Below are 12,892 nucleotides of genomic sequence, written 5' to 3'. Positions count from 1 at the left end.
GCCCCACCGCGGGGGTGTGGCACCGAGGTCTCGGCTCCCGGGTCCCTCAGTCACCCACCGAGGGGGGGCACAGTGCGGACCCTCTAACGGTTGGCGGGGGGGGGACCACCGACCCCTCCCGGCCCCCTCGGGCACTTACCGGAGGACCATGACGCCTCCTCGGTCACCCACCGGGGGGCCCACAGAGGCCCCTCAGACACCGACCGCGGTGGGGGGACACCCAAGCACCCGACAATGGGATGGCCCCCAGCCCCCCACGCCGGTTCCTCATGGGGGGGGGCCGGGAGCCCCTCACACCGAGCCCCCCCCCCCATTTCCCCGGTTACCCTCCGGGGTCCGCCCCCCGTCACACCCTCCCCCGCCCCCCATAGAGCGACAACCCCGGGCCCCCCCCCCGCCTCACCTCACCCCGCTCCCCAGCCCCGTCAGTGCCGCCCGCCGCGGGGCTCCGGCCGGGGCCTCGTGGCGCCCGCCCGCCCGGCCGCTACGGGGCCGTGCCCGCCGCCCCACCGCCCGTACCTTACAGGCCTGGTAGCTCTCGAAGGCGCGCAGAGCGCTCTCCGTGAGCTTGACGTGGAAGACGGAGACGCGGGTGCCGCGGCCAAGGCGGCCGCAGGACAGCCCGTACCCGCGCTCCGCCTGCAGCGCCGCCATCTTGGGACCGTCTCCCCCTCCGCGCCTGGGCCGCCGGGGCCTCCCGCCGAGGCCACGCCCCGTTCATGCATTATTCATGAGCCGCCCGACGCCACGCCCACCAGGGGGAGCCTGTTGCTGGGGCGAGGAGGTGGGCAGCGGGTGCTCCTATTGGCCGAGCTACGCGGGGCGTTGCACCGGATTGGGAAATGGGAAGAGGAGGCGGGGATATGCAAATCAAAGCCGCGGGGCATGGCGGGAAGAGGGGTCCGGGGTACCCCCTGCACAGCACCGGTACGACCGGTCGCAGCCCCCCCGGGGGCCGGGCACGTCCCACCGGCCCCGGCTTTCCCCCTCCCGGTGCTCCGCGGGTCCCCCCAGAGCCAAGCCCCCCCCCCCAGCCACCGAGCATCCCCTGCCGCAGCGCCCGCCGCAGCCACACGCGTGTATGTGGCAAGAGAGGGCACAGCCAAGAGGAGCATCCCCCTCCCTCGGCAAGGACGAGGCGCAGGCGTGAAGGAATTGTCCTTTATTTGGGAAGTTCACAGTCGGTTTGGGGTGGGAGGAAAGTGCTACAACCCCCCCGGGAGCAGAGCGGAGCCCCGGGGCTGGAGAGAGCTGCAGGGCAAAGAGGAAGCCCAAAGAGCTTGGACCTACACGACACGGCCCCGGGGAGCGGGGCTCCAGTGCTCCCCCGGCATCCCGCCCGCCGCAGGGTTCTTTGGCTTCCTTTGGACATTGCACGCTCTGGGGAAGTGCTGAGCAGGGGAGCGGGTGCCAGCGGAGGGCTGAGCCACCGGCAGCCCTCCAGGACACAGGGAATGTCGCTGCATGTGCCCCATAGCACACCCACACCGCTTCCCTTCCTGCAGAGACCACCGTGCCCCTTCACACCCATGTGCTTTCCTTCTACGTGCCTCCCCCTGCCCGTCTCGCCATGCCGGCAGGACCGCGGCACCTATGGCGGCTCATCGGGCTGGGGACAGCCACGGCTGTACCGGTGTGCAGGAGCTCCCGCTCCCTCCAAGACACTCGTGGCTGGGGGCTGAGCCCCTCACTGCCGGGCAGGGGCTCGGGGGGCTGTGCCCTGCCTGCGGCTCCATCCCCACGGCTGTGCCACCGGGAGGGATACGGGGGGACGTCGGGAGGGGGGATTTGGCACCTCCGGCAGAGAAAGCATCCGTATTCCTGCGAGTCCACAGGAAGGGGTCTGCGAGGCCCCGGCAGGAGAGAGGCAGATCCTGGTGCAGGTCCTGTGCCGCGGGGCCACCCCGTTGCCATCCTTAGTTCCTCGCTGCAATGACCACGGACAAGGCCACGCCGCCGAGCGCGATGGCTGTTGCACCAAAGAGCCACTTCCAGGGGATGGACTGAGGAGGAGACACGGGCGCTGTGAGGGGACGGCAGAGGGTCCCACCCTGCACAGCCGCCGGGAACAACTGTGATCCCTCTGCTGGAATCACCAGGATCCGACAGACACAGCCGGGAGCGCAGCCGCAGCCATCAGCTTTCCCGGAGCACAGACCCCGCCATCAGCATCAGCACAGCAGCGACCCCCAGGGACCTTGGGGACACCCATCTCCTGTGCCCAGCCGAGCGCTCCCCATCCCGCTGTGCCACACCCGGGGGGGCAGCCCCAGCCCTTACCCAGCGCAGTTTGTCTTTGCACTTCCCCGGGGCGCCGGCGGTGCTGGGATTCCCGAGCATCTTCCTGTACATCTCCGTCTCCACGTTCTTCTGGTCCGCGTGCTTCTTCACCAGCTTCGAGAGCTCGGCGTGGATGGTCTGGTGAGGAGAGCGCGGAGCCGTGGGGATGGGGATCACAGCAGCACCACCACCAGCGGGCCCCATCGCCCCGCGGCCATGCAGCAGCTTTGTGGAACAGCTCAGAAGCAGCCAGCGCGGGGGGACTGATGGCCTGATCCTGCCCGACTGCCCTGCACCGACAGGCTGGGCGCCCTGTGGGTCTGAGCGCCCCTCTGTCCTTTGGGCCACCCAAGCCATTCCCTGCCCAGCAGCAGGGAGCAAAGCCCAGGGTTGATGCCAGACATCGGGAAAAGGATTTTATCCTGTAACCGAGACAGGGAAGTGTCTGCCTCGGGGGCAGAGACGTGCCCCAGTTCTCCCACTTCTCTGTCTGGAAGCAGGCTGGGAAAGTGGGCTTGAACGCAGGCTGGGAAAGTGGGCTTGAACTCAGGCTGGTCTGGACCAGGATTACAGCAAGACTCGGAGCACGCCGGTACCTGCCCGGCTATGCCGAGCACTGGTGATGGCTGTGCCTGCAGGGAATGCTGCAGGAGAAACCTGTGTGTCCTGCACAGAGCAACAAGAGCAATGGCACCACCAGCCATTCCCTGAGCCCAAGGTGGCAGAACGGCCATCGCCGCCGTGCCACCGTGTCCAACGCTGCAGCCGTGCTGTGCCCTCTGCTGGGGACACCACGTTCCGGGTGGCTCTGACACCTCCCCGTGCCCCACACCGGCTCCAGCCCATGTTGGCTCACCCAGAGACCAGCCAAGGCTTCCCCAGACCACACCACGCTCAGCAACGCTGCCTCCAACGTGAGGCTCTGGGCGTCCGGAGGGTGTCAAGCAGCAAAGCGCCCGCAGGCACCCTGAGCCCACCAGGGCTGGCACATCAGTGCGGGACAAACGCTGGCACCTCCCTGCTCCCAGAACGTGTGTTTCCAAGGGGTCAGGAGAAGGGAGAAGAGAAGGCTCGGGGGGACCTGATCACTCTCTACAGGAGGATGGAGCCAGGAGGGGGCTGGTCTCTGCTCCCAAGGGATGGGACAAGAGGAAACAGCCTCAAGCTGCACCAGGGGAGGTTTAGATGGAGCTGAGGAACAATTCCTTCCCCAAAGGGTGCTCAGGCATTGGAACAGGCTGCCCAGGGCAGGGCTGGAGTCACCGTCCCTGCAAGTGTTCACACACCGTGTAGCCGAGGCCCTCAGTGCCATGGGTTAGTGGTGGCCTTGGCAGTGCTGGGGACGGTTGGACTGGACGAGCTTGAAGGACTTTTCCAACCTGGTTGACGCTGTGATTCTAAGCAGTGATGAGCCCAGCTGATGGTTTACAACAGCCGGAAGGTGCCGATGGCCCCAGTGAACCAGGTTTCCTCATGAGGCAGGTGGAGCCGGGCGGTTTTGGGGTGTTTTCACCCCGGTAGCCATGGCCATGACTCACCGGTGTGTGTTTAACGCTGACCGGCAGCAGAGAGGCCCCGCATCTGCTGCGCTTGTGGTTCCACTGTCACGTCACTACCGGGCATCCGGATTTTTCCACCCCTCTCCAATTAAAAAGCTTTGTTGGGATGGGCTGGAGAGCAGCCGCCCTGGCAGCGACGTGCTGGGGATGCACTGGGAATGCTGCTCCCGGTGCTCCCGGCTCACTCAGCACCCTGCCCATCCAAACCCTGCTGGGAAGCGGAGGGCTCGAGATCCTGCTCACCCTTCCCCGTGGGTGCTCTCAGACCATGAGCTCTGTGGGTGCTGTGGGACCACCAAGACCTGCTTTCACAGGGTCCCATCCTGCCCATGACCTTTGGGCATCAGATCACGACACAAACCACGATGTTCTGGTGAAACTCCCCAAAAGAAGCAGATAAACCAAAACACCCAGTCGAGGTTGGAGCCCACCCGTAGAACCAGCCCCCAGCGCGCCCAGGCTCGCTCCTGCTGGGGCCATTTCCTGGCACTGGCTTTTCATTTGTGCCGAGGATCCTGTCCTGCAGCTGATCATTAACCCACAGGAAATTCCTGACCCTGGCCTGGCGCTGGCGCGAGGTCCGGGCTGCTCCCACCACCCAGTGAATCACCCCAGGGCTGCTGAGCCAGTCTGTGGGGCCTCGGCTCTGCTCCACCTCCTGCAGCCACAGCACAAGCCGATGGAACCAGCCAGCAAAGCCGGAGCAGCCAGGACCATACGCACATGGATTGTTGGAGCAGGGATGGGCTGGCAGCGAGTGCTGCCACTGCAAGGACCAAAGAGCAAAGAGGGAGCTCGCAATACGGAGATAAGGGAGCCACCGGCCCAGCCAAGCTCAGGCATTGCACCATGTGGTGCCTCACCCCATGGCTGCCCAAGCCCTGGGGGCTATTTCCAGCCTCCCTTCTTGGAGAGAGCTGGGAACAGCTATGGGGGCTTCAGCTTTCCATGGGGACAGCGAGGTTTGCAGAGACATGGGCAAGAAGAGAGCATCCCAGAGACACCCGGCTCAGCAGGATCACCAGCAGCACACCACAGCAGCCTACCTTGTTTGAAGGTTCCAGCTTCAATGCTGCCTTCAAGATGGAAATGGCCTCTCTGAACTCGCCCTGCTGAGCCAGGACCTGGAAAGCAGGACACGGCTTGAGCGGGATGGGTGACATCTGTCCCTCAGTCCTGCTCTCCACCACGCCACGGAGAAGGGACGGCAGTGCTGGCCACGCACCCAGCCTCACCTTGCCCTTTCGGAACAGAGCCTTGATGTTCCCTGGCTGGTGCTCCAGGACGAGGTTACAGGACTTGAGAGCTGCCTCGTAATGGTCCAATTTAAGTTGAGAAGCTGCCAGGTTGTTGAGACATTTCACCTTCACGTCCAGCAGCTCAGCCTCCTCGCCCGGGCTGAAGTCCACTGCAAAGACCCCAGAGGCAGGTTACAGCGGGAAGGGAGCCGGGGCAGCCCTTGCTGGGGGAGGCAGGTACCTTTCGAGCTGGAGCTGATGATCTTGAGGGCGATGTCGTAGGAGTTGATGGCCAGCACATAGTCTGCCTGCTGGTAGAAGAAGTTGCCGCGCTCCCGCTTGCGGTTGGCCAGCTCGACCTTCTCCTTCCCGCTGAGCAGCTCCAGGTCTGGGGCATCCCGAGCCTCCAGCAGCTCCACCTCCAGGGTGAGGGCTGCGTTGGGTGGGATGTCAGGGCTCCTGTGCAGAGGAGGACACAAAGCCATGGCACCACTGCCACCTCTGCACATGCCACAGGCACTGGGCCATGTAGATTTAGCACCACAGACCAAGAATCAGAGCCATGAAAGCTCCCTGGGACAGGGCATGATCCAAATTGCTCCCCCGAGGCAGGACACACTCCTGTCCCCTGCATGTGGCACGCGAGCCCCGTCTCCCTGCCCACAGAACCTGTGGCGTGGTGGCTGGATTGTCACTGGGAGAGCAGGGGACAGCTTCTGGAGCCCTGTTTGGGGCCATCCTGCTCCCCACCGTGCCCTCCCCGCTCACCTGCCCTGAGCTCCATAGCAGTACTTTGCATCTGACATGATCAAAGCCGTCTCTCCCATTTCCAGGAGCTGCACACACAGGTCCAAAGCCTGAAGGGAACAACATCACGGGGAGGGAATGAAGCCAAGGGCAGAGGAGCCGCTTCCAACCCATAAATGAGGATGTCACGGTCCCCAAACCCTCCCTGTGCCCCCCGAGGCAAGGTCCTACCCTGCAGGGTGAGGACACGGCACCGATGGAGCTTCCTCCCAGCCCTGACCTGCACGACGTCGCAGTCCCCCAGCGTGAAGGTAAGGGCAGGGTTCTCCTCCACCACGCTGCCGTCCTCCAGCGCGGCCTTCAGCCGCACGGTCACGTCCTGGCCCTTGCGGGGACGCGTGTCCGTTCCCCGGCCCGGCACCAGCGTCTTCTTCTTGAGCAACCCGCTCCCTGCGCAGCGAGAGGCCGGAGCCGCGTTACCCCGCAGCGGGGAGGGGGGAGCCCGGCTCCCACCGCCCTGCTCAGCCGCGGGGGCCCCGCTCGCCCCGCGCTCTCACCCAGCACATCCAGCCACTCCTGGGGGTCCTCAGCCGCTTCCCCCCCGCCCTGCTCCTCCGGCGGCGGCGCCGGTGGCCGGGACACGTCCTCCAGCGGCGGCATCTCGCTCAGGTCCTCCTCTTCCTCCTCCTCCTCCTCCTCTTCCAGCACCTCGAAATCCTCCACCGTGTCCAGCGCCGCTTCGGAGCCGTTGCCGGTGCCCGCCCGGCCCGGGGAACCGCTCCTCGGTTCCTCCCCGCTCGAAGCCATCGCCGCGGAGCAACCTGGAGCAGGGACAGAGGACGCGGCTCGGGCCTGCGCTTACCGAGACCGGGGGGGAGGGCCCCGACCCGGTAACCGCGGGAAAGGGGGGTCCCCGCCGCCACGCGCCTTCCCGCCACCCGCGGGGGCCCCACGTCACCGTCACGCGCCGGGACTCCCCCTGGCAACGGCCGCCGCCGCGCGCGCCCACCCGGCCCCGCGAACCCGCCGGCCCCGCCCCCCCGTAGGCGCCGATTGGTCCCGCCCCGCCCACCGGCGCTGACGCCATTGGCTGGGGAGAACGCTCGTCATACAAAGCGCTGGGCGGGGCTTGGACCAGCCTTAAAGGGGCCGCTGCGGGGGGAGTGGCCGCGGGAGCGGGGCGGGGGTCGCGGCACTGGGGGCGGGGGGGTGGGTGTCCCCGGGATGCCCCGGGGATGGCGGCGGGGGTGTCCTGGCCCTCTCCCTCCGCCACTCGCCACTACTTCCGGCTCGGCGCCGTGACGCAGGGGCACGCTGGCGCCGCGGGGTTGCGCTCGACGTGACCCGGCACCCGGAAGCGAGGTGCGGCCGCCGGTGCCGCCGCCGTTCCCGTCATGTGAAGCGGCGGGACCGGCTCCCCCAGGTGCGCGGGCACCGGAGCGCGCGGGGCCGGGGCGGGCGGAGGCAGGGGACCCCGGTACCGGCGTCGGGTGCGTGTGGGGCCGCCCCGGGACTGGGCACGGCGGTGGCAAAGGGGGGGTAGGTCCGGTACCGGCGGCGTGGCAGGGGCCGGGGGTCTCCATTCCCGGTGCTGAGCCGCCCCCTGCCGTCCCGCAGGCCGCGATGGAGCCCACGGCCTCGCAGGTGTTCTGCGGGCGGGTGCTGGGCATGGTCAACGCCGAGGACGTCAACGCCATCATCCTGGCCCAGAAGAACATGTGAGTCCCGGGGGGAACCGGCCCGCGGAGCACCGGGAGCCTCCCGGGGTCTTTGCCGAGCTCCGTCCGCTTCTCCCGCGCAGGTTGGATCGGTTTGAGAAGACCAACGAGATGCTGCTCAACTTCAACAACCTGTCCAGCGTCCGCATGCAGCAGATGAGCGAGCGCTTCCTCCACCACACCAAGACGCTGGTGGAGATGAAGAAGGATCTGGACGGCATCTTCCGGAGGATCCGGTGGGCAGCAGGGACGGGAGCGGTGCCGCCGGTGGGGCGGGAGGTGGCTGCTGGGGGTCTGGGTGGGCTGCGAGGGGTGGAAGGAAGAACATGGAGTGGTCTTGGAGGTAAAAACAGTCAGCGAGGGACAAACGTGCGGCCAAGTGACACGGAGAGGAGCTACTGGAGCTTCAGCATCCCTCAGCCCTGCTCCAGCCGGGATGGTCTGTGCTCCCTCGGGAGGGACTCGGGACTTGAAGCACCCCATGTGCTGCGGTGGGGTGGTGGGGAGGGAGCCGCAGGAACCTCCAGGACTCGGTTGCGATGCCCATGAGCTGGACTCAGTGGCTCCGTGCCGGATCCACCGGCTCCTCTGCAGCCTCACCTCACCCTCCTCTCCCCAGGACGCTGAAGGGGAAGCTGGCGAAGCAGTACCCGGATGCCTTCAGCAGTGAGTGAATCCTCCCAGTGCGGGTTTCCCTCTGGTTTTTCTCCCATGCCAGAATCCCATTCCCTAAGAACGCATCGGGTGGTTTGTGGGAGTTGGGAGAAGCTGCCGAGATGTCCACTTGTGCTAAAAGTCATCTTGATTTGGGAGATGTTCCAAATGGCCACTAACTGATGTGGCATCGGTTTGTGTATTGATTACATGGGCAGACACCATCTAGAGTTAGAAATGAGCTGATTGTTCTGCCGGGGCAGCGCCTCCGCAGCAGAACCGATGCCTGCACCTTCCCTTGCAGACATCCACGAATCTCCCATCCTGGAGGACGACGATGACTTCGACCCCATCCCGAAGAGCACCACAACCACCATCGCTACCTCGGAGCAGAGCACGGAGTCCTGCGACACCAGCCCCGACGTCATCTCCCCCACCACGAGCCAGGATTTTGAGGATTTATCCCAAGGCCAGTACGATTTACCGGCCGTGAACGGACAGAGTCTCACAGACGAGGACACGGCCAATGGCCTGGACTAGGCTGCGGGTCCTGCGCCCTGGAGAACTTTCTATGCTGTGTTTATAGCAGTGTCTCTCTTTTTTTGGGAAGAGGGGAGCGAAGGCGGGTGACGGAGGGTGTCACCCCGCCTCCAACCCACCGCCGTAGTGTAACCCTGTGCCTCACGTCGGGGTAGAGCAGTAAAACGTGGCTTTCAAACGCCTCTTGTCTCGTCTGTGCGCTCCGGAGCGCGGCGCAGCCCCCTCGGGAGCAAGGAGCCCGTTTGGGGCGCGGGTGGGCTCTATCAGGGTGATCCTCACGTGTCCCGCCCCCTCGCTGCGGCTTCCCCGGTGCCCGTTCCCGTTGCCCGTTCCCGGTACCCGCGGGCGGCTCCGCACCGGCGGCCGCGGGGGGGCGGGTCCCGGCCCCGGTCCCGCAGCAGCCGGCAGGGGGCGGTTGGCGCCGGGCGGGGCGGGGCGGTGACGCGGCCTCGCGCGGATTCCGGTTCCGGTCGTCCCTTTTCTCAGCAGCGAGGCCGCGGGTGCGCCCGGGCGGGAACCGGGAGGGGAGGGCCCGGGTTTGGCGGGGGGAGGGGGGGTGCGGGAGGAGCGGGGAGCGCGGAGGGGCCCTGGGAGGAGGAGGCGGTGGCGGGGCGGGGGGGGGAGCCCCGGTGGTGACGCCGCGGCCGCTCCCCGCAGGACCCGCCGGTGCCACGATGCAGATCTTCGTGAAGACGCTCACGGGTAAAACCATCACCCTGGAGGTGGAGCCCAACGACACGATCGAGAATGTGAAAGCCAAGATCCAGGATAAGGAAGGTACCGGGGGAACGGTGGGGCAGCCCCTGTGTGTGTGTGTGTGTGTGTGTGTCCCCCACTCCTCCACCGCTGCCGCCCTCACCGGCGCCGTGTCTGCCCCGCAGGGATCCCCCCGGACCAGCAGCGCCTCATCTTCGCGGGCAAGCAGCTGGAGGACGGCCGGACCCTCGCCGACTACAACATCCAGAAAGGTGCCCACGGAGCTGCCCCGGCCCTTGGCTTTGGGGGGGGGGTTAACTTTTGGCTCATCCTTGACCCTTCTCTCTCGTTCCAGAGTCCACCCTCCACCTCGTGCTGCGCCTGCGGGGGGGCATCATCGAGCCCTCCCTGCGCCAGCTCGCCCAGAAGTACAACTGTGACAAGATGATCTGCCGCAAGTACGTCCCCGCGTCCCCCCCCGCGTCCTCCCCGTCGCCGCCGCGGGGGCTTTGCTGACCCGTTCCCTCCCCGTAGGTGCTACGCCCGCCTGCACCCCCGCGCCGTCAACTGCCGCAAGAAGAAGTGTGGCCACACCAACAACCTGCGCCCCAAGAAGAAGGTCAAGTAGAGCGGGCGCCGCTCTGCCTGCACCCTGCCAATAAAGCAGCTCAGCCCCGGGTGGTTTTTGCTCAAATCGGCGTGTTTTTTAATGAAAATAAAGAAACGGGGGGGGGGCGGCGGGAGGGGGAACCGGGGCGAGGCGGCGATACCGGTCGGTGCCTGCAGGGGGCGGTGGAGCCGCGCTCCGCCCTCCGCGGCCCGCCGGGCGTGCGCCGTGCGACCGGGGCCGGGCCATGGTGAGCGCGGAACGGGCCGCGGTGGGCTGGGGGACGGGGGCCGCAAGGCGGGTCCGGGGAGGGGGTGTACGGGAGTCCCGGTGCCCATTCGGTCCGTGCGCCCGGGGACGGGGGGTCCCGGTGCCGGTCCGTGCACTCGTGGCCGGGGCGGGGGGGGATGTAGGGGAGTCCCGGTGCCGTTTCGGTCCGCGCACACGTGGCCGAGGGCAGTTCCCGGTGTGTGGCTGGGGGCTCCCGGTACCGGGCTGAGCTCAAGCGCTGCGGACGGGCGCCCCCGGGGCTCCCCCAGGGCCGGCGCTTGGGGGGAGGGACACACACGCTCGCCCAGCACCGGCTCTGCCCAGAGCCCCGTTACCGGAGCCGCCTGGTGAGGCCGCGGGCACGTACCGGTGGCACCGTCGTCCCCCGCCGCCACCGTCCCCTCTCTCCGCAGACGGGCGAGCCCGTGCAGGCGCTGCTGCGGCGGCTGCGGGCGCTGCAGGGCGAGCGGGCCGAGGCGTACCGGCTGCTGGAGCAGTGAGTACCGCGACCACCGCGGCGGGGAGCACCGGCACGGAACCGGAGCCCCCCATCCCGGCTGCGTTAAGAGGCCGCCGGGGCGGAGCTGATGAGCTCGAGCTGCGGGGGGATGCCTGTGTTGGGCACCTGTATCCCACTGCAGCATCGGGACATGATGGAGTGATTGGGACACGGGCTGGGGTAGAAAGGGGAGAGAATTCTATCCCACACACACAAAAGAAGGGGCTGCCAAATTTGTCCTATGTGAGGGGTGAAGCTGCCTGGTCAGAGCGACCAGGACCTGGGCAGGAGAGACCAGGAGACCTTAGAGCAGCTCCAGTGCCTAAAGGGGCTACAAGAAACCTGGAGAGGGGCTTTGGACAAGGGTGTAGGGACAGGCCAAGCGGAATGGCTTTAACCTGCCAGAGGGGAGATTGAGATGAGCTCTGAGGCAGAAGCTCTTCCCTGTGAGGGTGCTGAGGCGCTGGCACAGGGTGCCCAGAGAAGCTGTGGCTGCCCCATCCCTGGCAGTGTTCAAGGCCAGGTTGGACACAGGGGCTTGGAGCAACCTGCTCTAGTGGAAGGTGTCCCTGCCCGTGGCAGGGGGCTGGAGCTGGAGGAGCTTTAAGGTCCCTTCAACCCAAACCAGTCTGGGATTCTACGACATGAAAACCCTCCTGGTGCTGCCTGTGGCAGGCTGGCAAAGGGAGCTCAGCGCTGGGAAGTGGGCCATGGGGTGTTGCCATCCTGTTGCCACCCTATGTGTGGTGATGGTGGCTTCTCCCCATCCGCAGGGGCCACCGGGCATACCTGAGCAGCGCACCCCACTATGACTTCCCGCGTTACCGGCAGCTGGTGCACGAGATCACGGTGGCCTTCAGCAGCATCTCCCGCGAGGTGCTGTGCCTCGCCGGGCGCCTGCGGGACGAGCTCGCCCGCCCCGACCTGGCCCAGCACCTCGCCCGGCTCCAGGAGCGGGAGCAGGAGAAGCTGCAGCTGGTGAGTGAGGGCCTGGGGAGCGAGGGCCCCACCGGTGCCTGGGGCTGCTTTGGGGGGGTCCCAGCTCCCATCGTGTCCCCGCTGCAGACAGCGCAGCTCCAGCTGGCCCGGCAGCAGGCGCAGGACCAGCCCCACGTGGATGCCCATCAGCAGGAGGTGCAGGAGCTCAAGCACAAGTAGGTGGTGACCCCACTGCCGGCTTCCTTCTCCCCCCATTTCAGGATGGCAGCATTCCCCATGGGGGTAGGAGCCCCCTCCCCACGTTTCCCCTCTGTCTGGCCCAGGGGGGCCCAGATGGTGCCTTCAGCCGCGCTCGGGGCCGCAGCCCCGGGGAGGGTTTGGCGATGCTGCGCGGTCCCCTCGGCCTCCCCGGGCTGAGTGTTTCATAAACAGCGCGGGGAAGGCGAGGCAGCCCACATAATACGCTCCATATGGGCTTTATTTATAGTTTCCATCCGCTCTCGTAGGCTAATTAAAACCATTGAGGCAATCAGCGAAATTCTCCAGGACCTCAAGTACGATTCGGAAGAAGTCGAGTGATGGATGTCCCCGTGGGAACGGCTGGAGGGGCCGGGCGGTGGAACGGGGGCCCCGCGCGCCATTCCCGGCCCCCAGCGCAGCCACCCGGGCACCCACAGCACCCAGCAAGGTGGGCACCTTCCCCTCGGCCCCTTTTCTTGAGCACAGACTGGAAGGGGTGAAGAACACCCCCAATCTCTCCGGGAGGAGTGGGGTCCCCCTCACTCCTGAGCATCCCTCAGCAGAGGGGTCCAGCGTGGGGCCGGTTCCTCTTCCCAGCTGCGCCAGGGCTTTGCCCAAGGACAACCACAACGTGCAGCGCCAAGGGGCTGCCTTGCTTTGATCTCCATGGAGATGGACACTGCCTTCAGTGCCAGCTGGAGCCCCAGAGGCAGCAGCCCCCCAAAAGCACCTCTCAGATCAGCTGCACCCCCAGCCCCGGCACAGCTCCAGTGCCCCACTCATACCCTTTCTGTGGTCATCCAAAATAAACCTGTCCCCGTAGAGCTGGCCTGAGTTGTGTGGTCTAACAGGCTTCTCTGTGTCCCCCAGTGCCACCCCCTCCAGCTTGTCTTGGTCCCTGGGGA

General features: G+C 66.6%; 5 protein-coding genes across 10 annotated transcripts in view; 3 read left to right on the top strand and 2 right to left on the bottom strand.

Annotated features, from left to right (window-relative positions):
- Positions 1 to 692, bottom strand: part of ELL (elongation factor for RNA polymerase II) — a 51,328-nt gene extending 50,636 nt beyond the window's left edge. The window contains exon 1 of one of the 2 annotated variants that reach the window (XM_030509494.1): positions 520 to 692. In XM_030509494.1, the coding sequence (XP_030365354.1) occupies positions 520 to 654 (135 nt within the window). In that variant the 5' untranslated portion in view covers positions 655 to 692. The remainder of the gene's footprint in view (positions 1 to 519) is intronic. The other variant, XM_030509493.1, reaches the window with a different exon arrangement.
- A 454-nt stretch (positions 693 to 1,146) lies between these two features.
- Positions 1,147 to 6,869, bottom strand: FKBP8 (FKBP prolyl isomerase 8). 2 transcript variants are annotated; one of them, XM_030509481.1, is made up of 9 exons: positions 6,783 to 6,869; positions 6,382 to 6,645; positions 6,105 to 6,274; positions 5,846 to 5,934; positions 5,319 to 5,536; positions 5,075 to 5,247; positions 4,886 to 4,963; positions 2,281 to 2,418; positions 1,147 to 2,003 (listed from the first exon to the last, which is right to left on the bottom strand). In XM_030509481.1, exons 2-9 carry the CDS (start codon positions 6,629 to 6,631, stop codon positions 1,917 to 1,919), a joined length of 1,203 nt encoding a protein of 400 aa, XP_030365341.1. In that variant the 5' UTR covers positions 6,632 to 6,645; positions 6,783 to 6,869; the 3' UTR covers positions 1,147 to 1,916. The 2 variants fall into 2 exon arrangements, with proteins under 2 accessions (XP_030365341.1, XP_030365342.1); XM_030509482.1 differs by lacking the exon at positions 6,783 to 6,869 and adding an exon at positions 6,752 to 6,770.
- On the top strand, positions 6,869 to 8,917 carry KXD1 (KxDL motif containing 1). 2 transcript variants are annotated; one of them, XM_030509489.2, is made up of 5 exons: positions 6,869 to 7,247; positions 7,442 to 7,542; positions 7,626 to 7,778; positions 8,162 to 8,208; positions 8,501 to 8,917. In XM_030509489.2, the coding sequence occupies exons 2-5, from the start codon at positions 7,448 to 7,450 to the stop codon at positions 8,734 to 8,736; spliced, it is 531 nt and encodes a 176-aa protein (XP_030365349.1). In that variant the 5' UTR covers positions 6,869 to 7,247; positions 7,442 to 7,447; the 3' UTR covers positions 8,737 to 8,917. The 2 variants fall into 2 exon arrangements, with proteins under 2 accessions (XP_030365349.1, XP_030365350.1); XM_030509490.2 differs by having other exon boundaries at positions 7,071 to 7,246; positions 7,433 to 7,542.
- A 156-nt stretch (positions 8,918 to 9,073) lies between these two features.
- On the top strand, positions 9,074 to 10,126 carry UBA52 (ubiquitin A-52 residue ribosomal protein fusion product 1). The gene is made up of 5 exons (XM_030509492.2): positions 9,074 to 9,236; positions 9,394 to 9,513; positions 9,618 to 9,704; positions 9,788 to 9,890; positions 9,967 to 10,126. Exons 2-5 carry the CDS (start codon positions 9,411 to 9,413, stop codon positions 10,058 to 10,060), a joined length of 387 nt encoding a protein of 128 aa, XP_030365352.1. The 5' UTR covers positions 9,074 to 9,236; positions 9,394 to 9,410; the 3' UTR covers positions 10,061 to 10,126.
- A 113-nt stretch (positions 10,127 to 10,239) lies between these two features.
- On the top strand, positions 10,240 to 12,821 carry REX1BD (required for excision 1-B domain containing). Of its 3 annotated transcripts, none has more exons than XR_003994758.1 (6): positions 10,248 to 10,289; positions 10,723 to 10,805; positions 11,582 to 11,786; positions 11,874 to 11,962; positions 12,254 to 12,435; positions 12,585 to 12,821. XR_003994758.1 is itself a non-coding variant. In XM_030509491.1 (5 exons), the coding sequence occupies exons 1-5, from the start codon at positions 10,287 to 10,289 to the stop codon at positions 12,324 to 12,326; spliced, it is 453 nt and encodes a 150-aa protein (XP_030365351.1). In that variant the 5' UTR covers positions 10,240 to 10,286; the 3' UTR covers positions 12,327 to 12,821. The 3 variants fall into 3 exon arrangements, 1 of the variants encoding a protein (XP_030365351.1); XR_003994757.1 differs by having other exon boundaries at positions 12,551 to 12,821; XM_030509491.1 differs by having other exon boundaries at positions 10,240 to 10,289; positions 12,254 to 12,821.
- The last annotated feature ends 71 nt before the right edge of the window (positions 12,822 to 12,892 follow it).

The sequence above is a fragment of the Strigops habroptila genome, chromosome 20, assembly GCF_004027225.2.
Source record: "Strigops habroptila isolate Jane chromosome 20, bStrHab1.2.pri, whole genome shotgun sequence".
NCBI classification, from domain to species: domain Eukaryota; kingdom Metazoa; phylum Chordata; class Aves; order Psittaciformes; family Psittacidae; genus Strigops; species Strigops habroptila.
This window is presented reverse-complemented; position numbering and strand designations above follow the sequence as displayed.

Bases quoted from the DNA above. Each gene is read 5' to 3' on its own strand.
- FKBP8 (XM_030509481.1), bottom strand. From the start codon at position 6,631: ATGGCTTCGAGCGGGGAGGAACCGAGGAGCGGTTCCCCGGGCCGGGCG. The intron at 5,537-5,845 runs GTGAGCGGGGAG...TCCTCTGCACAG, and splicing joins TGCTATGGAGCTCAGGGCAG to GAGCCCTGACATCCCACCCA. The intron at 5,248-5,318 runs GTACCTGCCTCC...GGGTCTTTGCAG, and splicing joins CATCAGCTCCAGCTCGAAAG to TGGACTTCAGCCCGGGCGAG.
- KXD1 (XM_030509489.2), top strand. From the start codon at position 7,448: ATGGAGCCCACGGCCTCGCAGGTGTTCTGCGGGCGGGTGCTGGGCATG. The intron at 7,543-7,625 runs GTGAGTCCCGGG...TCTCCCGCGCAG, and splicing joins ATCCTGGCCCAGAAGAACAT to GTTGGATCGGTTTGAGAAGA. The intron at 8,209-8,500 runs GTGAGTGAATCC...CTTCCCTTGCAG, and splicing joins GTACCCGGATGCCTTCAGCA to ACATCCACGAATCTCCCATC.
- UBA52 (XM_030509492.2), top strand. From the start codon at position 9,411: ATGCAGATCTTCGTGAAGACGCTCACGGGTAAAACCATCACCCTGGAG. The intron at 9,705-9,787 runs GTGCCCACGGAG...CTCTCGTTCCAG, and splicing joins CGACTACAACATCCAGAAAG to AGTCCACCCTCCACCTCGTG. The intron at 9,891-9,966 runs GTACGTCCCCGC...CCCTCCCCGTAG, and splicing joins GACAAGATGATCTGCCGCAA to GTGCTACGCCCGCCTGCACC.
- REX1BD (XM_030509491.1), top strand. The intron at 10,806-11,581 runs GTGAGTACCGCG...CCCCATCCGCAG, and splicing joins GCGTACCGGCTGCTGGAGCA to GGGCCACCGGGCATACCTGA. The intron at 11,963-12,253 runs GTAGGTGGTGAC...CCGCTCTCGTAG, and splicing joins GTGCAGGAGCTCAAGCACAA to GCTAATTAAAACCATTGAGG.